This window comes from Brachionichthys hirsutus, chromosome 9, assembly GCF_040956055.1.
Source record: "Brachionichthys hirsutus isolate HB-005 chromosome 9, CSIRO-AGI_Bhir_v1, whole genome shotgun sequence".
Taxonomy (NCBI): domain Eukaryota; kingdom Metazoa; phylum Chordata; class Actinopteri; order Lophiiformes; family Brachionichthyidae; genus Brachionichthys; species Brachionichthys hirsutus.
The window spans coordinates 14,584,395-14,604,762 of record NC_090905.1 but is presented as its reverse complement, the minus strand read 5'-3'; the positions used below and the strand labels follow the sequence as shown (position 1 = coordinate 14,604,762).

Sequence of the window (20,368 nt, the reverse complement as noted above, 5' to 3'; positions counted from 1 at the left end):
CTGCTGAAGCGTGGACGTCAGAAAGGTTTTTATCCCGGATTCCTGTGTGACCAATCACCTGCTGATCGATCGATCGACTTGTCCTTTCCTTCCAGATGAGAATGGGCTGCGTCACGGTCGTCAAGGTAACGATGGTCGGGTTCAACCTGCTGGTGCTGGTGAGTGTCCCGGCTTCGGTTAGTACTCGTACAGGTGGGTTAAGATGGCCCCGCCCCATTATCATCAGGTTACTGCTGCTGAAGAACCAAGTAATCAATATGACCATCATCATCATCATCATCGTCGTCGTCATCATCATCATCATCGTCGTCACAGTAACAGATCAGGTGGAGTTCAAAAACCAGACCGACCTTCCAAGTCCTGGACGGTCACCACTGCTGACCCAGAGAAGAGGCTCAGAACCTCCTGGATCAGAGCTGTTAGGTTTCTCCTTTTTCCCCGGTTCTTTTATTATATCTCGTGTTGGAGGTGTTTATTCAATAATGAGTCAGGATTATAAAACAAATCAAGTTTACTGAAGGTATTCAGTAAGTACAAAGCTGGTAAGGAAATACAGCGCTGGACTCTCCTACAGACGCGGAAGCGGGACTCTGTAGAAGAGTCCCGAATGTTCTACGGCAGTGATCTTTATAGTGGGCATGAAAACACCCTCCTCCCAGGGGGTGCTTTACACCCTCCTCCTGGGATGGGCCATTAGGGCCCTAACTTATTCCCATCGTGTATCAGTTACAATGTGTGCTTTATATGTGATTAATCTATGTGTGTGATTATTACCACAAAGTATGTAGAGATAAAGAAACTAAGAGTGTTTGTGCAACCTGTGTATTGTGAGCGTGCATGCATAACTCAAATATCTAACAGTCCCCCTGCTGAGGTGGCCCGAACGGGTCACCTCACTAACCTATATGAGACCTATATGGTCACTCCCTGACCAGATCCGTGGCGCCCTCCCCCCCAAGGGCGTTAGCTTGGACCCCGAACCTGGCCAGCAGAGAGCGTGTGCAGACAAAATGGAAACCACTAACAGTAATTTGTTCACAAATGTGGGAGCTAGCCCCCCCTACGGGCCCCAAAGGGGACCCCGCAAAGCTTGCATAGCAAGGAGCTGTGGTAACTAATACAGATTACCAACCCTAATACCGCCACAGTCCTTCACATCAGCAATGAGCACACAGTCATCAAAATCCCCCCGTTAATCTACAAGCAAACAGCGTTATCATGTAGTAGCATTAACACCAAAGCGTGAAATGTAGACCCAGACCCCGATCACAGTTGGTCCTCTTCTTCCGGATCTCCAGGCATGATGAAGCCCAGCCGTCTCAGCCGGGTGTGAGGGTCACTATAAGGGCCCTCTGCTCAGCCTACCAATCCTCCATAACAATGAAAGGGCAGGATAACCCAAATGTTCTAAAAAGTTAACTAACAGTGCTCTAAGGCCTTAAAGGGTCGCTCTCAGACCGCCATTAGGAATGAGCGCGCTACAGCTAACACCAAACATGGAACATCCGCTGCCAACTCCCCCGAGCGGCATTCCCTGGAACCTTGTGAAGATCCCACACTATCTCCATCTGGGACTCACTCCCTCCAATCATGGCTACAAAACACCACATTCCAATCCAAAATTTAATCTCCCTCCTACACAAATTCTCCATCTCTAATTTACTCAGGTACTGTCTGAACTCCCTGAGATCTCAACCAGTGAGCGGCTTGGCCTTGACACTAATTGCAGATCTGGCAGTCTCCCAGTCCCACTTTGAGACTGTACAGTGTGGGCTGCACCACCTGATAATGCCAATACGACCTCAGTAAGCGGGGTTATCCAAATAAAATTCTATTTGAACCTCCTACAATGTGGTCAGCTCATTAAGTTTTGCTTAGTTTTAATGAAGTCGTCCGAGACTCGACTCGGGATTCTAAGCACATCTCTAGGTCTGTGCTCTATCTCCAAACCCATTCCCCATAACCTATTGTACCTAAAGCCTCTATGAAAGTGTTCCACTATCTCCCCTAATAAATCTAGCAATACCTCTCTTTCCTATTATCAAACTCTGTTCCATATAATATTTCACACCTTATGTCACACACACATCAAGCATACACCAATAATTAAACATCTCCATCGTCTGAGGGCGCCACCAATGATGACTAAACAGATCAGGCAGCGTCCTCTGATCCATGTCTCCTGTAATGAGGTACTTGACACATGGCAAATGTCTGAGTCTATCTTAACCTACTGCAAACTCCAGATCCCACCATGCTGTCTTTCACTGCGCCTTCACCCAATCATCTCTGTCTCAGGGGTTCTCCTGTGGTGGACATAAAATTGTTAGAATCTTGAACCTGTGTTCCTGTTACCTGCCTCACCTCGAGACATCTCACAGGCGCGGTTCACTCCCATCAGCTCAGCCATCTATGTAGAGGACGGTGATGGAAGAACCTGCTCTTCCAGGACCGTCCACCCTTGTTGTGTCCATGGTGTGTGTTCTGCTACTGTACAGGGGACACCTACACCCCCTGCGGATGTAGCATGATTCAGTACATCAGTGAAAAATGTTCTGTCTGGTTTGGGTTCCTGGAAACATGTGACATAGTATTCCATCCTTCTGTCCTCCCTGTCCATATTATTTAATGTCCCCTCTCTAGAAGTGTGACCTCTTAGCTGTTGTGAAATGTGCTACTGTGTGTGGACTATTGTTCACTATACCGCACCCAGTTCCTACATCTATCCCCGAATTACAAAATGACTATCTACCTGCATGGTAGTTCTTGGTTCTGTAAACCAGTCTGACCTCCCTATAGCTGGACCCTGACTTCCCTATCGTGACCTGGTCAAACACAAAAACCCCACGCATGAAACATCCTCCCTTTAACTAAACTCTAGTCTGTCAGAAATACAAAAACAGAGATCATGAATTAATCCCATTATGGTTTGTTGTCAATGGAACAGAGACACACAGAGATAACAGCCAACATTAGATGCTAATTTAGAATCGACCTTCCTATCTTCCTATAATGTCCTAAAGTTCCTCCTTTTCTTCTTCATTTTCAGGTTAAAATTGCCACACATAACGTGGACACTTAATAAGTGCCCGTCTTCCCCAAAACTGTGTAAATCGGTGATCCAATTTGCAGAAATAATCAAGTATCATATAATCCTAGTCCTGCTTTTTATGGAAGTTCTATCATGCACCAACATCGTCTACATGCACAGCGTTGTGTTCATATTTAAGATCTATGTTCAGTGCCTCTAGGCTTTCAATGATCTCATTCTACTTTATTTTGCACTAATGCTTTGCATTACTTTATGGTTGTATCCAAATGCAGTAACTGGTCACCGTTGGCTGTCATCAGAACCCTCTCTTAACAGTGTCCTCATTTGTACTAGTTCGTTTTGTTTAAAAAGGGAAAATGCATTTCATACATTTCACATAAGTCAAGAAGTCTCTCGTTAATCATACCTGCAATATAAGTCAATGTTGCCCGTCCTGTTAACGGCCCACCGTGTGCTTGTGCGACTGTATAAAGACAAAATGGAAATGTCCATCGTGCTTGTGCAACTCTCAAACACCCAACTTTATTCATTCCATACATTCATCTCCCATCATTATAGGGTGGGGGTCAGCATTTCATGGGAGATTTCATGTCTCCTTATAATGCATGTGAGGCCAGGGAGGGAGGGGTTCATGAATGTGTGTGTGTCTCTCTAAACTAAGATAAGAAGTCAAGGACGGAAGGAAAAAAGCAGCTCCCAATCTTGTATCTTTCTGTGAAACAATCCTACATCCTGAGTTTCTATGTCCTTAACTTCAATGTCTGAGCTTTCCCTGTCTGCTCAACTATGTGTGGGAGTAGCTGCAATTTTATCTTACCTCCAGATATGGTGGCCTTGTTAGTTCTCTGTTTGTCTCTGTCCCGGAATGTTTGTGAGAACACCGGAGCTCCCCCGTTCCACATCTGTGCACTCCCCTCACAATGTCTCATTTGTCCAACTGAGCTTCCTCGAGCTTCTGTTCAAAACTTTCTATGAACTAAATTAACTACCCGATTATTAATTATATGAAGTCTAGCTTCATGTGCTCGTCAGTTTTAAATTTCCCCAACCTGTCCTCTTGAGCCTTGCATTAACCCCTCAACAGCTGCTAGTGTTGTGAGCACGGCACTGTGTGAGAGGCAACATTATCCTCGTATGTGTCAAATTATCAAATAGCTGTATGCGATGATGTCTATACAGACAGAGAATGTCTTGTCATTCTCAGTGTTAACTTTATTGAACGTGTTTGCGTTCTCACTGAAAGTGGGGTCAGTGTTGATGGATGGAGCTGAGGGAGGAGCCTGTCCCGCCCTGGTTGTTGTCCATTCTGTCCCTTCTCCAGATCATCCTGCATGGGGACAATCGATATCTACAAAAATAGAGCATATGAATTTGTACCGGTAATGGTCTTCTACCCCAACAACACTGTGACGTCCTGTCACAGAGTGCATTTGTACTCTCCCAACTTAAGTGTTTCTTTTCGCCATTCAGGAAATCCATGGTGGGACTCTGGGATGGCTCAACCGTTTCCTCCACTGTCTCACAACCTCTGTGTTTCTGGTGGCCCCCCAGACGTGGTTCTCCTGTCACACACTCATCAGGCCTCCATTAGAACCTGCAGGACACTCAGACAAAATCTTTAAATTTCTTTTTCATGATAATAGACACATTTACAGAACTTCTCATTCCTATGATCAGTAATATGTGCTCCCAGATAATCTTGACTTCTGTCCTGCATTCTGTGACGTGCAGCACTGCTCTGTGATTGTCTGGTTCCGGGGTGTGTGTGTCTGTGTTCTCTCCCCTGCCTTGTCCTGCCTCTATCTCACTCTGGCCCCTCTACCAGGCCTTGATCTTCCCTCAATGACTCCTTATTTCATGTGCAGCAATGATCGTTGATGAACTAAGTTTGGGGTTCGTGTGTAGGTGTTCTGCATTTACATCTTGATTCTCGTGAGCATTTTGGCTTAAGGTCAATTCCAGCTGTCAGGTTCCAGTGGGACCGAGAGGGCCCTTCTCTGTCCCACTCCACCGCAAGCCGAAGGTGTAAATTTAGGTGTAGTGTATGTGTGTGCTTGCGCTTTCTTACACAGGTTGCAGCTCATGAGGTTTTGAACCACTTATCTAAAACATTTTAACTTCCCCAATGTAGCTAATCGGCGGCCGCCATTCTATGAGTATTAGCCTCTTTAGACGCACAAATTATTTCAATAACAGCATCAGGTTTTCTTATTTAGTCTGTTATTCATTCATTACGATTTTTCTGGATTTTATATTTTAACCGGTTGTTTGCCCTGTCTACACTAGTTTTATAGACGTCTTTCCTTTCGGACCCCACTTTTTCCTTTATCTAAGCTCACTCACCTTTTGGTCCCGGGACTCAAAACCCCTAGTGACGCTTTCAGACCAAAGGTGGCCAAAATCACCCCAGAGCCAGGTATTTTAACCTGTTGCTGTCGACCCATCTGGATATGGTCTTTTTGCTCCTGAGGCCAAATTATTTGCTCACCTAAGCCCAGGGAGACAGAAAACCCTTTTATGTCCTCTTTTTTGTGCTCTCCGGTGTAGCAGTCCAAATTAAATCACTGAACCTGGGACTCCAAACCCTTTTCTGACGCTCATATGGTCCAGTGTGATTAAAAGCCGATTAAATTTATTACGTGAGCTGGCCGAAACTTGGTCTGGAGGGATTCCCAGGAGACCCTTTCCTTTCCCGGCATTTACCAGACCGTTTATGTCTCGCACGGGGTCTGCCACCCAATCCAGTGCAGTTTTCGGCTGAACCGGACCGTGCCGTCAACCAGCACGACGTCGCCACTGGCCAACGCTGCCTGCACGGGCCGCGAACAGACCGCGTCTTCAAACGCTCTCTTTTTGTGCGGAGTGGGGTCACCTTATCACCATTTCACCTTTTATTTATATAGCGCTTTCCTTATCAGTATTCAGTACACGGCAGTTCTGACCACTGATTCCTAAAACCCTGCGAAGTGTTTGACGCTCCAGCACACAGATCACACACCTTAAGGGATCAATGCTTACAGCACACAGATCACAGGCACCATTAGCGGATCAATGCTTAAAGCAGTGGATCAATGCTTACAGCACACAGATCAGGCCCTTTATTGGTGTTCAATGCTTACAGCACACAGATCACAGGCACCATTAGCGGATCAATGCTTAAAGCAGTGGATCAATGCTTACAGCACACAGATCAGGCCCTTTATTGGTGTTCAATGCTTACAGCACACAGATCACAGGCACCATTAGCGGATCAATGCTTAAAGCAGTGGATCAATGCTTACAGCACACAGATCAGGCCCTTTATTGGTGTTCAATGCTTACAGCACACAGATCACAGGCACCATTAGCGGATCAATGCTTAAAGCAGTGGATCAATGCTTACAGCACACAGATCAGGCCCTTTATTGGTTTTCAATGCTTACAGCACACAGATCACAGGCCCCTTAATGGATCAATGCCCCTTGACGGATCAATGCACCAGGCACGCAGATCACCGGGACGAGTCAGATCCGGGACGAATCAATGCTCATAGCACGGATCACCGGGACTAATCAATGCTCATAGCACACAGATCACATAGCACACTGACCCAGTACGAATCAATGCTCATAGCACACAGATCACCGGGACTAATCAATGCTCATAGCACACAGATCACATAGCACACTGACCCAGTACGAATCAATGCTCATAGCACACAGATCACCAGTGTGGATTGATGCTGTCTCAAACACTCCGGTCAGCGTTATCTAATTCCCCGTTCCTTTCCAGCTTTTGCAACAACAATACATGTCTTACATGCCTATAGCTCTGGTACCATTCTTAAACAGTTTCACTCTTTATACAGACCCACATGCTGAACCAGGCAAACATCTGGCAGAAATCTTTAGTCAAAAGGTTTTCTGCTTACCTTTTAGATGCGCATTACAGATGTTGCCCGGCCCAGCACAGGAGCTGCCACCTCCATTGAGATCCGGGTCACGGCACCAGCTGTTAGGTTTCTCCTTTTTCCCCGGTTCTTTTATTATATCTCGTGTTGGAGGTGTTTATTCAATAATGAGTCAGGATTATAAAACAAATCAAGTTTACTGAAGGTATTCAGTAAGTACAAAGCTGGTAAGGAAATACAGCGCTGGACTCTCCTACAGACGCGGAAGCGGGACTCTGTAGAAGAGTCCCGAATGTTCTACGGCAGTGATCTTTATAGTGGGCATGAAAACACCCTCCTCCCAGGGGGTGCTTTACACCCTCCTCCTGGGATGGGCCATTAGGGCCCTAACTTATTCCCATCGTGTATCAGTTACAATGTGTGCTTTATATGTGATTAATCTATGTGTGTGATTATTACCACAAAGTATGTAGAGATAAAGAAACTAAGAGTGTTTGTGCAACCTGTGTATTGTGAGCGTGCATGCATAACTCAAATATCTAACAGAACCTTCTGGCTCAGAACCTCCTGGATCAGAACCTTCTGGCTCAGAACCTTCTGGATCAGAATCTTCTGGCTTAGAACCGCATGTTCTGTGGAGTCGTGAAACCAAACTGGACCTTCTGGATCTGGAGGAATGTGGGTTTGGGTTCCCTTCCTGCAGGACGGGCTGGTCCAGAACCTGAACGCGAGCTTCAGCGCTAATGGAGTCAGATTATCCCCCCCCCCCCCCCCGTGATTTCCATGAGGTATTTAAATTCTGCGGGCTCGGACCACAGGACTCTTTCCACTTCACCACAGTGAGGCGGATCCGGTCCTGGTCCAGACCCGCCCCCCCCCTGTTGAGTAACTCGCTATCTCGCCCCCTGCAGCTGGCCGGCTCGGCGCTCCTCGCCCTGGGCGTCTGGGCGAGCGTCGATGGAAGCTCCTTCCTGCGGCTGCTCGGCCCGTTCTCCACGCGCGGCGAGCAGTTCATCAACGTGGTCGTCCTCTGCCTCGCCATCGGGGCGGCGCTGCTGCTGCTGGGGCTCCTGGGCTGCTGCGGCGCCGGCAGGGACAGCAAATGTCTTCTGCTGACGGTAGGCGGAGCCACGCCCAGGGGAGGCGCAGCCGTCGCCCCATTGGCCAGAACAAACCTCCGTCTGTAACTCCCTGCAGTTCTTCTCCATCATCCTCATCATCTTCATCACCGAAGTGGCCGCTGGAGTCGTGGCTCTCGCCTACTCCTCCTTCGTAAGTCTCCCTCTTCACCTTTCACCTCCTCGCGTTCACGGCGCCTCCCACCTTCTTCCTTTCCTCAGGCAGAGGCGATCCTCCGAGCGTGGGCGACCCCGGCGTTACGGGAGGCGTACGGCGGCGACCCCGCGGTCACTCGGCTCTGGAACGCCACCATGACGGAGGTAGGGGGTCTCGTGATCGGGTTCGGTACCACAGCCCGATCCGTCGGGTTGAGTCCAGACCGAGCTGATGATGACGAGGATGAAGGTGGTGACGCCGTCTTCCTCCCTTCCAGCTGCAGTGCTGTGGATTCACCAACTACACCGACTTCCTGGGTTCCAAGTTTCAGGAGGAGAACGGGGGAGGTCTGCCCCCCCCCTGCTGCTGGAACAGCAGCGCCTCCTGCAGCGCCGAGGAGGCGGAGCGCTCCTCCGTCCAGGTAACGCCCCTCCGTCCGGGCAACGCCCCTCCGCCCGGGTAACGCCCCTCCGTTCCGGGTAACGCCCCTCCGTCCGGGGTAACGCCCCTCCGTCCGGGGTAACGCCCCTCCGTCCGGGGTAACGCCCCTCCGCCCGGGGTAACGCCCCTCCGTTCCGGGTAACGCCCCTCCGTCCGGGGTAACGCCCCTCCGCCCAGGTAGCGCCCCTCCGTCCGGGTTCAGTGGAAGACGGTCCAGCCCTCGTCCTCGTCCTCTCCAGTTCTAAATGACCGATGGAGGCCGGGGACAGACGGTCTCTGAACAGGACGTGTCCTCTTCAGGGCTGCTTTGAGGACGTCCTGAAGGAGCTGAAGACGCACGCCGACGTCGTGGGCGGGGTCGCAGCGGGGATCGGCGTGCTGGAGGTAATGGAAGACGGCGTCCTTCGTCGTTTGAGCTCTGGGACAGGAGGAAGTAATCGAGCCCAGATCCGTCCTCGCTTCTCGTCCACAGATCGGCGCCATGACGGCGTCCATGTACCTGTACTGTCACCTGGACAAGAGCGTCAGCTGAGACGCCTTCGGGACCAGCTGGGATTAGCTAGTGGTCAAAGGGGGCGGGGCTCGGATTAAAGCACATTTCTAACGCCCAGCGCTCGTGTTTCTATTTATACATACGCAGCAGCCAAGGTCACACACATTTACATCACTTCCTCTCGGCGGCGCCACGGTAACCACGGCAACCACCCACGGGCGGTGGCGGCAGGAGTCGAGGCCGACAGTTGAGGTGTCAGAATGAACACGCCTTTATTCACTGCACACACACCAGGATCCTGGTTCTGATCCGGTTCTGATCCGGTTCGACGAGCACACGGACTCTAATTCATTCAGTCGTCTCACCGATCGATTCACACCCGATCAATAAATACAGAGGACCACACTCAGGAGCGGTTCAGGTCATGTGACCACGTTCTGCTCTTGAGACAGTCGGTGGATGCTTACCTTCCCAGGTGGGCGGGGCTTCGCTGCCGGGCCTGGGCAGCTTCACCTAGCGGACTACGAGGCTCCGGGTCCAGGGACGGCTCTGGACCAGAACCAGCACCACCGTGAGCCCGTTGCTACACACAGTGTACACGCAAGTAGCGTCGAACGCAGTCCGGTCCGATCAATACCAGCCAGAACCCGCAGATCAATCAGTCAATCGTTCTGGGGAATGTCCTGATCGTCCTGATCAGAGACAAATCATTAAAACGAGGCCAAACAAATAAACCACAGCGTCAGCTCGTTTGTGTCCTCGGTGCCATTCTGGTCGTCATGGAAACAGAAGACCCCAGCTGCTGTCAGTCAGAAGGTGATCTGGTCGTCATAGCAACACAGACCTATTCAGGGGGAACAGGTGGACGCTCATCAAAAAGACGCTGGTCAGAAGACTTCAACTCCCAGAATCCCTCTGGAACAGTCAGCTGGGGGTGCCGGGCTCGACCGGAGAACAGGTAGGCCTGGTCCAGGTGCGTCTGTGACATCACATCTGCTCCACTGCTGGCCCCTCCTCTTTGGGGGGAGGCTCCAAATGAATGGGAGAGACACCGGCTGGTTTCCTCCCACTGGAGACAGACAGGAGGACACAGAGACAGGAGGACACAGAAAGGAGGAGACAGAAAGGAGGAGACAGAAAGGAGGACACAGAGGCAGGAGGAGACAGAGACAGGAGGACACAGAAAGGAGGACACGGCGACAGGAGGATACAGAAAGGAGGAGACGGAGGCAGGAGGACACAGAGACAGGAGGAGACGGAGACAGGAGGAGACGGAGGCAGGAGGACACAGAAAGGAGGACACAGAGGCAGGAGGAGACAGAGACAGGAGGAGACGGAGACAGGAGGACACAGAGGCAGGAGGACACAGAAAGAAGGACACAGAGGCAGGAGGACACAGAGACAGGAGGAGACGGAGGCAGGAGGAGGCAGAAAGGAGGAGACAGAAAGGAGGACACAGAAAGGAGGACACAGAGGCAGGAGGAGACAGAGACAGGAGGACAGAGAGACAGGAGGAGACGGAGACAGGAGGACACAGAAAGGAGGACACAGAGACAGGAAAGGTCACGGCACGCCGCTGCTTCTCAGGCTGTAATTATTGATCTGCTTCTGATCAGACCGATCAGGTTTGCTCTGATTGGATCAATACGCTTCTTCTTCTTCATGTTAATCAGGAAACAGCTTAGATGTCTGAACTCACCTGTAAGGTGAGATGGGCGTGGCCACCACCAGGACATGGTTCCGCTTCCTGAAGAGTCTCCACAGTCCTCTGTGGTTCCCTCGGACATCCAGGTCCCAGATGTGAAGACACTGGGGAGACGACCGGTTTAAAGACACAACCCGGTCTCCATGGCGACGCGGGCCTCATCCCAGGTCTCACTCACCTTGGCGAGCTCCGTCCAGGTGGACGTGTCCGTCTCCGTCTCCATCTGGATGAACATGATGTATGTCCTCCCCTCGGTGTCCGGCACAAACGAGTCCTCACACGGGTCCTTAGTGTGGTCCAGTAGGTCCGCCCCCCTGAGGCACGCACGCGCACACACACACACACACACACACACACACACACACACGCACACACGCACACGCACGCGTCACTCCCACAGGACGGCTGTCCTCGCTGGTCGCAGTCGGGTCCGACTCACTTCAGCAGCTTCTGGATCTCCTCTTCGTACGAGTCCTTCTTCAAGCTGAACGAGGGACACGACGCGTTCGTGTTGGTTCCGACCCCCCAGCCGGGTCAGAACCAACGGAAGAGCAGGCGGCGTGACCTCGGCCGACTCACCTGTCGACGCCCTTCAGCTGCACGCTGTGCACGGTGTTCAACTTGTGCTTCTTGAAGTACACCTCCTACGAGACGGGACACAACGGAACCCGTCAGAACCCGCTGGTTCTGGGGACAGGTTCCGGGTCCCGACCCAGGTCACGGGTTCAGGTCTCACATGGAAGTATCCGTTCATGTTGAGGCCGATGATGCCGAAGTGGTACGACCGGGACACGTCGGGGACGACGCACTCGCGGCCCCGCCTCTGCTCCGGCATCCGCATCCACATGTCCCAGTCCCACAGCTGCAACACAGGACAGACCGGGTCGGTCCCGCTCGGCGCCCCCCCCGTCCCCCCGTCCTACCTTCTCCGGCGTCGGCCACTTGGGCTCCAGCTCGTCCTTGTAGAGCTTCTTCTTCAGGACCCAGCCCAGGCCCGGCATGCTCTCCACCCGGTAGAGCAGCGCCGGGTCCTCGGCCGTGTGCTCGTAGCCCTGGAGGACAACAAGCAGGACAAGGGTTCGGATCCCACCGGGACCGGACTGGATCACAGCCCCTCCTGCTGGTCAGGTCCGATAGCAGCGGCAAGTACGGAGAGACAGGCGGAGGACAGGCGGAGGACAGGCGGAGGACAGGCGGAGGACAGGCAGAGGACAGGCAGAGGACAGGTGGAGGACAGGCGGAGGACAGGCAGAGGACAGGTGGAGGACAGGCAGAGGACAGGCAGAGGACAGGTGGAGGACAGGCAGAGGACAGGCAGAGGACAGGCGGAGGACAGGCGGAGGACAGGCGGAGGACAGGCGGAGGACAGGCGGAGGACAGGCGGAGGACAGGCAGAGGACAGGCGGAGGACAGGCGGAGGACAGGCGGAGGACAGGCAGAGGACAGGCGGAGGACAGGTGGAGGTGGATGACGAGGAGGAGGAGTCTTCGTTACTCACCAAGTCGTTCCAGGCTGAGATGCAGTACAGACTCTCGTCTTCATCCAACAGGTGGATCGTCTGACTCAGGAAACTAAAGAACAACAGCGCCATCAGAACCAGGTCCACCAGAACCAGGTCCACCAGAACCATCCCCACCAGAACCATCCCCACCAGAACCAGGTCCACCAGAACCATCCCCACCAGAGCCAGCTCCATCAGAACCAGCTCCACCAGAACCAGCTCCATCAGAACCAGCCCCACCAGAACCAGGTCCACCAGAACCAGGTCCACAAGAACCATCCCCACCAGAACCAGGTCAGGATGTGGAAGACTGGATCTGTAAATGCCCCACATTACTGGAGAACCTGGACCCAGACGACATCCGAGCCCTGACTGGACCGGTCCGGGCCCAGAGCTGAAGGTCCGGTGTTCTGGACCGGTCTGGGCCCAGAGCTGAAGGTCCGGTGTCTACCTGAAGAAGTCGATGGCCACGTCCAGGTCTTCCTCCAGAACGATGGCGTAGTCTGCGTCCTGATGAAGACCCAGACCAGAACCCCCGTCAGACGTCCACACAGGGATCCGGGACGGACAGAACCGCGGGTACTCACCGGGTGCAGGTTGAAGGTGGCGGTGAGGCTGGCCTTGTAGTGCTGAAACAGATCGGACCGGGTCAAACTGCAGAACCGGGCCCCGGCGGCCCGCCCGGCTCACGGTCTACCTGAGACACGCGGGCGTTCTTGATGCTGATGGGGGTGTGTTGGAGTCCCCTCAGCCCGAACAGCTCCACCACGTCCATGGGCTCCTGGACCAAAGACAGACAGAACCCGCTAGGACGGACCGGGCGTGGCTCAGGTACGGACGCCGATCACCGCTGATGATGATGATGACGTTCTTCATCACAGAGACTAAAGTACCTCGTAGTATCCATCGATGAAGACGGTGATCATCTGAGGGTTGACGCCGTAGGCGGAGAGCAGCGACCTCAGCATCCTGGAAGGAGACCAAAGGTCTTCAGACGGATAGGTCCGACCCCAACCCCGACCCCTAACCCCGACCCGGAACCACGACCCCCCCCGACCCGGTACCCCAACCCCAACCCCAACCTCAGCATCCTGGAAGGAGACCAAAGGTCTTCAGACGGACAGGTCCGACCCCAACCCCGACCCCAACCCCCGACCCGGAACCACGACCCCCCCCGACCCGGTACCCCAACCCCAACCCCAACCTCAGCATCCTGGAAGGAGACCAAAGGTCTTCAGACGGATAGGTCCAACCCCAACCCCGACCCCCCCGACCCGGAACCCCCGACCCCTAACCCCAACCCCCGACCTCAGCATCCCGGAAGGAGACCAAACAATTCGTCTTCAGACAAGGTCCAACCTGAAACCCAACCTGAACCCCTTACCTATAACCCCGACCCCCTTACCCAACCAGCTCTCCAGGAGGAGGGCCGGCGTGCGTCTCCGCCCCTCTTTCAGCTGGTCACCGCGCTACCTGCTGTGCCAGGTAAAGCGACGGGACCACGTTGACCGACCCCCCGACCCGCCTGAGATGTTACCTGTAGAGGTAGTTGGGCCGGTTCCCGGCTATGACGGCCACGGGGACATTGAAGACCTTGTTGACGGGCAGCTGCAGCTGGAGGACACAGCGGGACACGGCGGGACACGGCGGGTCAGAAGGCCCGCGGGTCCACTCGGGGGTTTGACGGCGCCTCCGGGTTCTTACGGGCTCGGCGTTGAACTCGATCGGTGCCGGGTCTTTGCAGCTGCAGATGCTCCCGTATCCTTCCACCTTGCTGCAGAAGCTCCTCCTCCTCCTGTTGAGCTCGCCGTCGGCCCAGCGACACTCCGCCTCTGCAGACACACCAACGCATCCAGAACTCCGCCCGGCGCCGGCCCCGTGTCCATCAGAACCAGGTGTTACCTTCAGAGGCGGTGAGCTGGACCTCAGTCTTCAGCAGTACCGGGTCTCCCCAGGTAGACAGTGCTGGAGACTTAGAACTCTTCTCTCCGTACACCTGACCTGGAGGCGGGAACCAATAAGCATCACCTGGCGGGGCGTGGCCAAGAGGAACCCCCTGACGGACGGGGAGGTTAAAGATGCGGTTCCTTACCTCCCTTCTTTACCACCAGCGTCCACATGTCCCTCCAGGTGAGGCTGGAGGACACCTGACTGCCCAGACCCTTCAGCAGGTTCTTAGCGGCGTCCTTCAGGTGGAACGTCCCCTCATCCTAAAGGAGGAACATATCACGGGACCAGAACCTGAACGCAACACGGACACGCGCTGACTAGATCTAAACACGGGTAGAACATGCGTAGAACCTGAACGTGCTGAATAGATCTAAACACGGGTAGAACATGCGTAGAACCTGAACACGAACGGAATAGATCTAAACACGGGTAGAACATGCGTAGAACCTGAACACGAACGGAATAGATCTAAACACGGGTAGAACATGCGTAGAACCTGAACGCGCTGACTAGATCTAAACACGGGTAGAACATGCTTAGAACCTGAACACGCGCTGAATAGATCTAAACACGGGTAGAACATGCGTAGAACCTGAACGTACTGAATAGATCTAAACACGTGTAGAACATGCGTAGAACCTGAACGTACTGAATAGATCTAAACACGGGTAGAACATGCGTAGAACCTGAACACGCGCTGAATAGATCTAAACACGGGTAGAACATGCTTAGAACCTGAACACGCGCTGACTAGATCTAAACACGGGTAGAACATGCTTAGAACCTGAACACGCGCTGAATAGATCTAAACACGGGTAGAACATGCGTAGAACCTGAACGTACTGAATAGATCTAAACACGGGTAGAACATGCGTAGAACCTGAACGTGCTGAATAGATCTAAACACGGGTAGAACATGCGTAGAACCTGAACACGAACGGAATAGATCTAAACACGGGTAGAACATGCGTAGAACCTGAACGCGCTGACTAGATCTAAACACGGGTAGAACATGCTTAGAACCTGAACACGCGCTGAATAGATCTAAACACGGGTAGAACATGCGTAGAACCTGAACGTACTGAATAGATCTAAACACGTGTAGAACATGCGTAGAACCTGAACGTACTGAATAGATCTAAACACGGGTAGAACATGCGTAGAACCTGAACACGCGCTGAATAGATCTAAACACGGGTAGAACATGCTTAGAACCTGAACACGCGCTGACTAGATCTAAACACGGGTAGAACATGCTTAGAACCTGAACACGCGCTGAATAGATCTAAACACGGGTAGAACATGCGTAGAACCTGAACGTACTGAATAGATCTAAACACGGGTAGAACATGCGTAGAACCTGAACGTGCTGAATAGATCTAAACACGGGTAGAACATGCGTAGAACCCGAACGCCAGCAGCGACCCACCTTGATGGTGAAGATCAGCACTCGCCCACGGGACACCATGTTGACGAAGAGGATCATGGCTTCATCCTCATGAGGAGAGTACGTGTCAAATATCCTCTTAGCCATCACATGACCCTGACACGCACACACGCACACGCACACACGCACACGCACGCACACACACGCACACGCACACGCACACACGCACACACACACGCACACACACGCACACGCACACGCACACACGCACACACGCACACACACGCACACACGCACACGCACACGCGCACACGCACGCACACACAAACACGGTGGATTAAAAGCAGAAAAAAGAACCAACAACCTCCTACAATTGAAGCTCTGAGGAGCTCACACACAAACTGGAGGAAGGTGAGCTCGCTCGTCTTCCTCCCCCCCCCCCCCCCACGAGACAGACAGGAAATGCTTACAGTGGCCTGGTTGAGGACGATGACGTGGACGCCCCGGCCCTGCTCCGGCAGGTCGTCCTCCAACACCTGAGTCAAAAGGAACATTCAGGGGTCAGGGTTCGGGTTCAGGGTCAGGTTTAGGGGTTCGGGTCGGGCCCAGAACCAAACACTGGGCAGCGACTCACAGTGGTGCCGTCCACCGCCACGTAGACTTTAGAGCGGCTCGAGTACACCTCGATGTCCAGGACCTTGTGTCCAATGGCCGCCCGTCGGGGGGTCTCCACGTTGGGGACAGCGTTCTCTACAGGAGACAGAGGACAGGTCAGCCCGGAGGGACGGACCGTTGCACCCGGGACGGACGTCCCTGAGGGACGGACCGTCGTTACACCTGGGACGGACGTCCCGGAGGGACGGCCCGTCACACCCGGGACGGACACACGTCTTCCTCACCGTATTGTTGAGCTGCTGCGTCTTCGTCAGCCGCTCGCCTGGTGTCCAAGATGAGTTTGACGTTAACGATGACGGTTACGAGCAGGAACAGAACCGCTCCAGCCTGCAGGGGGAGAACCCAACGGCAGGCCCGGTCAGGGAACAGAACCCAACGGCAGGCCCGGCTAGGGAACAGAACCCAACGGCAGGCCCGGTTAGGAAACAGAACCCAAAGGCAGGCCCGGTTAGGAAACAGAACCCAACGGCAGGCCCGGTTAGGGAACAGAACCCAACGGCAGGCCCGGCTAGGGAACAGAACCCAACGGCAGGCCCGGTTAGGAAACAGAACCCAAAGGGAGGCCCGGTTAGGGAACAGAACCCAAAGGGAGGCCCAGCTAGGAAACAGAACCCAAAGGGAGGCCCGGTTAGGAAACAGAACCCAAAGGGAGGCCCGGTTAGGAAACAGAACCCAAAGGGAGGCCCAGCTAGGAAACAGAACCCAAAGGGAGGCCCAGCTAGGAAACAGAACCCAAAGGGAGGCCCGGTTAGGAAACAGAACCCAAAGGGAGGCCCGGTTAGGAAACAGAACCCAAAGGGAGGCCCGGTTAGGAAACAGAACCCAAAGGGAGGCCCGGTTAGGAAACAGAACCCAAAGGGAGGCCCGGCTAGGAAACAGGGAATGTAAGCGGACCAGTGGTTCAACCATACATGAAGACCCGAGCCAGCCGGGTTCTGGTAGGTCTCAGTGTTGACGGAACCCAACTGGACTCGGACTTGAAGACATTTCCTCTCAGAACCAGAACTGAAGAAGAGACGGTACCGGGAGGTTCTGCTCACCTGACAGCAGCGGCGGACGGCCCGCCTGTTGCTCAGTCGGTACTTCCAGGTGAGGTAGCAGCTCCTCTGCTGGCGGGGGACGAACGGCTTGGCCCGGGGGTTGGGGGTCCAGGTCTCCATCCCTCCGTCTGTCCTCCACCAGAACCAGAACCGCGGTCCGTCACATCATCGAGGAGACCCGGTGAAGAAGTAACGGATTACTTCTGAGAAACGCGAGTACCTGGTGTCGAGATTAACGTGAATGGTTTAATCCCGCAGGAAGAAAAACACAGCGCTGTTTCTGTCGCACACTAACTACGTCACCAAGCAGCGTCTTCTTGTTTCTGTCGCACACTAACTACGTCACCAAGCAGCGTCCTCTTGTTTCTGTCGCACACTAACTACGTCACCAAGCAGCTTCTTCTTGTTTCTGTCGCACACTAACTACGTCACCAAGCAGCTTCTTGTTTCTGTCGCACACTAACTACGTCACCAAGCAGCTTCTTCTTCGGTGGTCTTCCGTGCTGTTCCGCGCTCTGCTGACGCCAGCAGGACGACAATTAACAAATCAATAAAATAAAGATGTTATTACTAAACTACAGTCAACGTCACATTTTAATTTAGTAATAACATTTATTTTATAGAATAGAAAGAATATAACCATTTTATTGTCATTATACGTTGTACAACGAAATTACAATAGCATTCAGTCCCTGGCAGCAAACATTCACTCATACATCCAGAGATAGATAGAAGAGTAAAAATAACAAAGCTATCATAAAATCAACACTTTATAACATTCTCCATGAGCCACAATGACAAAGTGGTGGCTGCCACAGAAGAGTTCACCAACTGTGGAGGTCTGTTGTTAAATAATTGTCTGTCATGTGACGCCATTGGAATGAGATCATCACAATGACGTCACATACTTTGTTGGTTTATGTCCACTCATCACTTCTTTGTGTCTTAGAACAGAAGAACTAAAGCATGTTTAATAGAGATCCAATCCCTGTTCCCAATCGAGACTCGATCTGTGTCATGGCTCACTGGTCGAGGACAGACAGGTGGCAGGAAGTCCAGAGTCCAAAGGTCCGTTAAACATGAGTAGGTTTACTGCTGCCGTGAAACGAGCTTCAGAAAGGAAGACGGCGGGAAGCTCTATGACGAGGTGAGTGTTAGCATGTTAGCACGATTCTGTTTCATCACGTCCTCTTACTGACACGGCAGTACAAGTACAGTACAGTACACTGCACTAGTACAGTACAGTACACTGCACTGGTACAGTACAGTTTCAGTACCGGGTGTAGTTTCAGAACCAGTACCGTGGTTATCTCTTGGGGTACCTCCCGCGGTACCTGGCCTAGAACATGAGCTTATACTCACATGATTGTACTTTTTATTCTCCATCAGTGCTGCTCACACAACAATGGAGGACAGACTGGAGGCGCTGCAGTGCCACTTCACCTGGGATCTGGTCTCCGGCAGGTCCAAACTGCTCAGTCTCGGGGACAAGCTGGAAGACATCGGCCCAGAGGGCGGCTACAGCTGGCTGGGTCACATCTACAACCTGCAGGGCTTCGTCCAACACCGGCTGGGCTTCACCGATAAAGCCCGGCTTCTCTTCTGCAGGGCAGCAGAGGCCTTTCGCCAGATGAGGAACACCGTATCGGAAGAAGGTCCCTGGTTGGTGGTGAACTACGGCAACCTGGCTTGGCTGCACCACCACCTGGGAGAAGGGGCAGCGAGTCGGGCTTACCTGTCAAAGGCCGACGCCCTGCTGGATGAGTACCCGTCTCCGTGTGAGGACGAGCTCCATCCAGAGGTCTACGCCGAAAAAGCCTGGACCCTGATGAAGTTCGGCCGAGAGCAGAAGCTGCAGGCTGCGGACTGCTTCCGGAGAGCCACCGGGATGCAGCCGGGGCGGGCGGAGTGGAACAGCAGCCTGGTCTTAGCGTTACTCAGCGTGGTTCCGTCCGGCGGCGGCGAGCTGGGGGCCGAGCTCTGGGAGAAAATGCGTCTGGCCAAAGAACGGGATCCAGACAACCTGTACCTCGCCGCCGTCTTCCTGGAGGCCTGCGCCAAAAGAGGAGAACGCTCGCAGGACGCAGCGCGCAAGCTGGCCACCAGGGTCCTGAGAACGCCCCCGAGCAGCTACAGCGGCATCAAGCCGTTACTGCGGCTCTACAGGGCGCACCTGTCTCTGGACGAGGCCATCGATTTAGCCGAGGAGCTTCTGGAAAGGCACCCGGGAGAGCGTTACCTGAAGCGCTGCGCTGCGACCTGCTACAAGATGAAGATCTTTCTGGATCGGGACAATCCCCTGGAGCGCAGCATGATCATCAGAGCCGTCGGGCTGCACCGGGACCTGGAGGGTCTTTACCCGCAGTCTGCGCTGAAGATCAAAATAGATCTAGCAAACATATACGGGGAGTCCGACCGGCCGGCGGAAGCCGACCGGATATACGCGGGTCTGATGGAGAGCGGTCTGGATCCGGACGGGACGCAGATGCTCTACAACTACTACGCCAAGTACGTGCACTTCATCCGGAAGGACAGCTACGCTTCCATAGAATACCACATGAGGGCAGCAGAGATTCCTCGCCGCTCCATCTACAGGGACGACAGCGTCAGAACCCTGGAAAGGATCAAGGACAGAAACCGGAACCAGATGTGTCCGAAGATAGCAGCGTTCCTGGGAGAAGTGAAAGGCCGGGCCGGGGATCCGTCTGAGGCCCGGTCCGGAGACTAATCCCAGGTGGATCCGGGTACAGGTGTGGTTTTGTAGGGTCCTAATAATACCCAAATACGAACAACCCATGACGTTCCACCCTCATGTGGAGCCAGAATCTGGACCCGCTACGGCCTGGTTCTGTACGCCTACCTGTCTTGCTGTTTACTTCCTGTGTCTCAGCCTCCTGTTTTCATTGGCTGTCGGCGACGCGTTTGTAGTCTGTTGGTAATTAGACTCGGACAAAGGATTA

At 53.3% G+C, this 20,368-nt stretch overlaps 3 protein-coding genes across 3 annotated transcripts; 2 read left to right on the top strand and 1 right to left on the bottom strand.

The window, feature by feature from the left end:
• The first annotated feature begins 101 nt into the window (after window positions 1-101).
• LOC137899278 (tetraspanin-1) lies at window positions 102-9,189 on the top strand. The gene is made up of 7 exons (XM_068743304.1): window positions 102-158; window positions 7,853-8,059; window positions 8,139-8,213; window positions 8,282-8,380; window positions 8,494-8,637; window positions 8,958-9,041; window positions 9,130-9,189. The coding sequence occupies exons 1-7, from the start codon at window positions 102-104 to the stop codon at window positions 9,187-9,189; spliced, it is 726 nt and encodes a 241-aa protein (XP_068599405.1).
• A 948-nt stretch (window positions 9,190-10,137) lies between these two features.
• pomgnt1 (protein O-linked mannose N-acetylglucosaminyltransferase 1 (beta 1,2-)) lies at window positions 10,138-17,528 on the bottom strand. The gene is made up of 21 exons (XM_068743292.1): window positions 17,409-17,528; window positions 16,593-16,695; window positions 16,328-16,443; window positions 16,164-16,229; window positions 15,736-15,849; window positions 14,449-14,566; window positions 14,259-14,357; window positions 14,061-14,188; window positions 13,894-13,964; window positions 13,250-13,325; window positions 13,054-13,137; window positions 12,944-12,985; window positions 12,808-12,866; window positions 12,354-12,426; window positions 11,779-11,907; window positions 11,592-11,717; window positions 11,435-11,499; window positions 11,295-11,339; window positions 11,034-11,169; window positions 10,850-10,959; window positions 10,138-10,219 (listed from the first exon to the last, which is right to left on the bottom strand). The coding sequence occupies exons 1-21, from the start codon at window positions 17,526-17,528 to the stop codon at window positions 10,138-10,140; spliced, it is 1,962 nt and encodes a 653-aa protein (XP_068599393.1).
• Window positions 17,529-18,813: 1,285 nt separating this feature from the next.
• On the top strand, window positions 18,814-20,136 carry LOC137899575 (interferon-induced protein with tetratricopeptide repeats 2-like). Its single transcript, XM_068743612.1, has one exon. The coding sequence runs from the start codon at window positions 18,814-18,816 to the stop codon at window positions 20,134-20,136; it is 1,323 nt and encodes a 440-aa protein (XP_068599713.1).
• The last annotated feature ends 232 nt before the right edge of the window (window positions 20,137-20,368 follow it).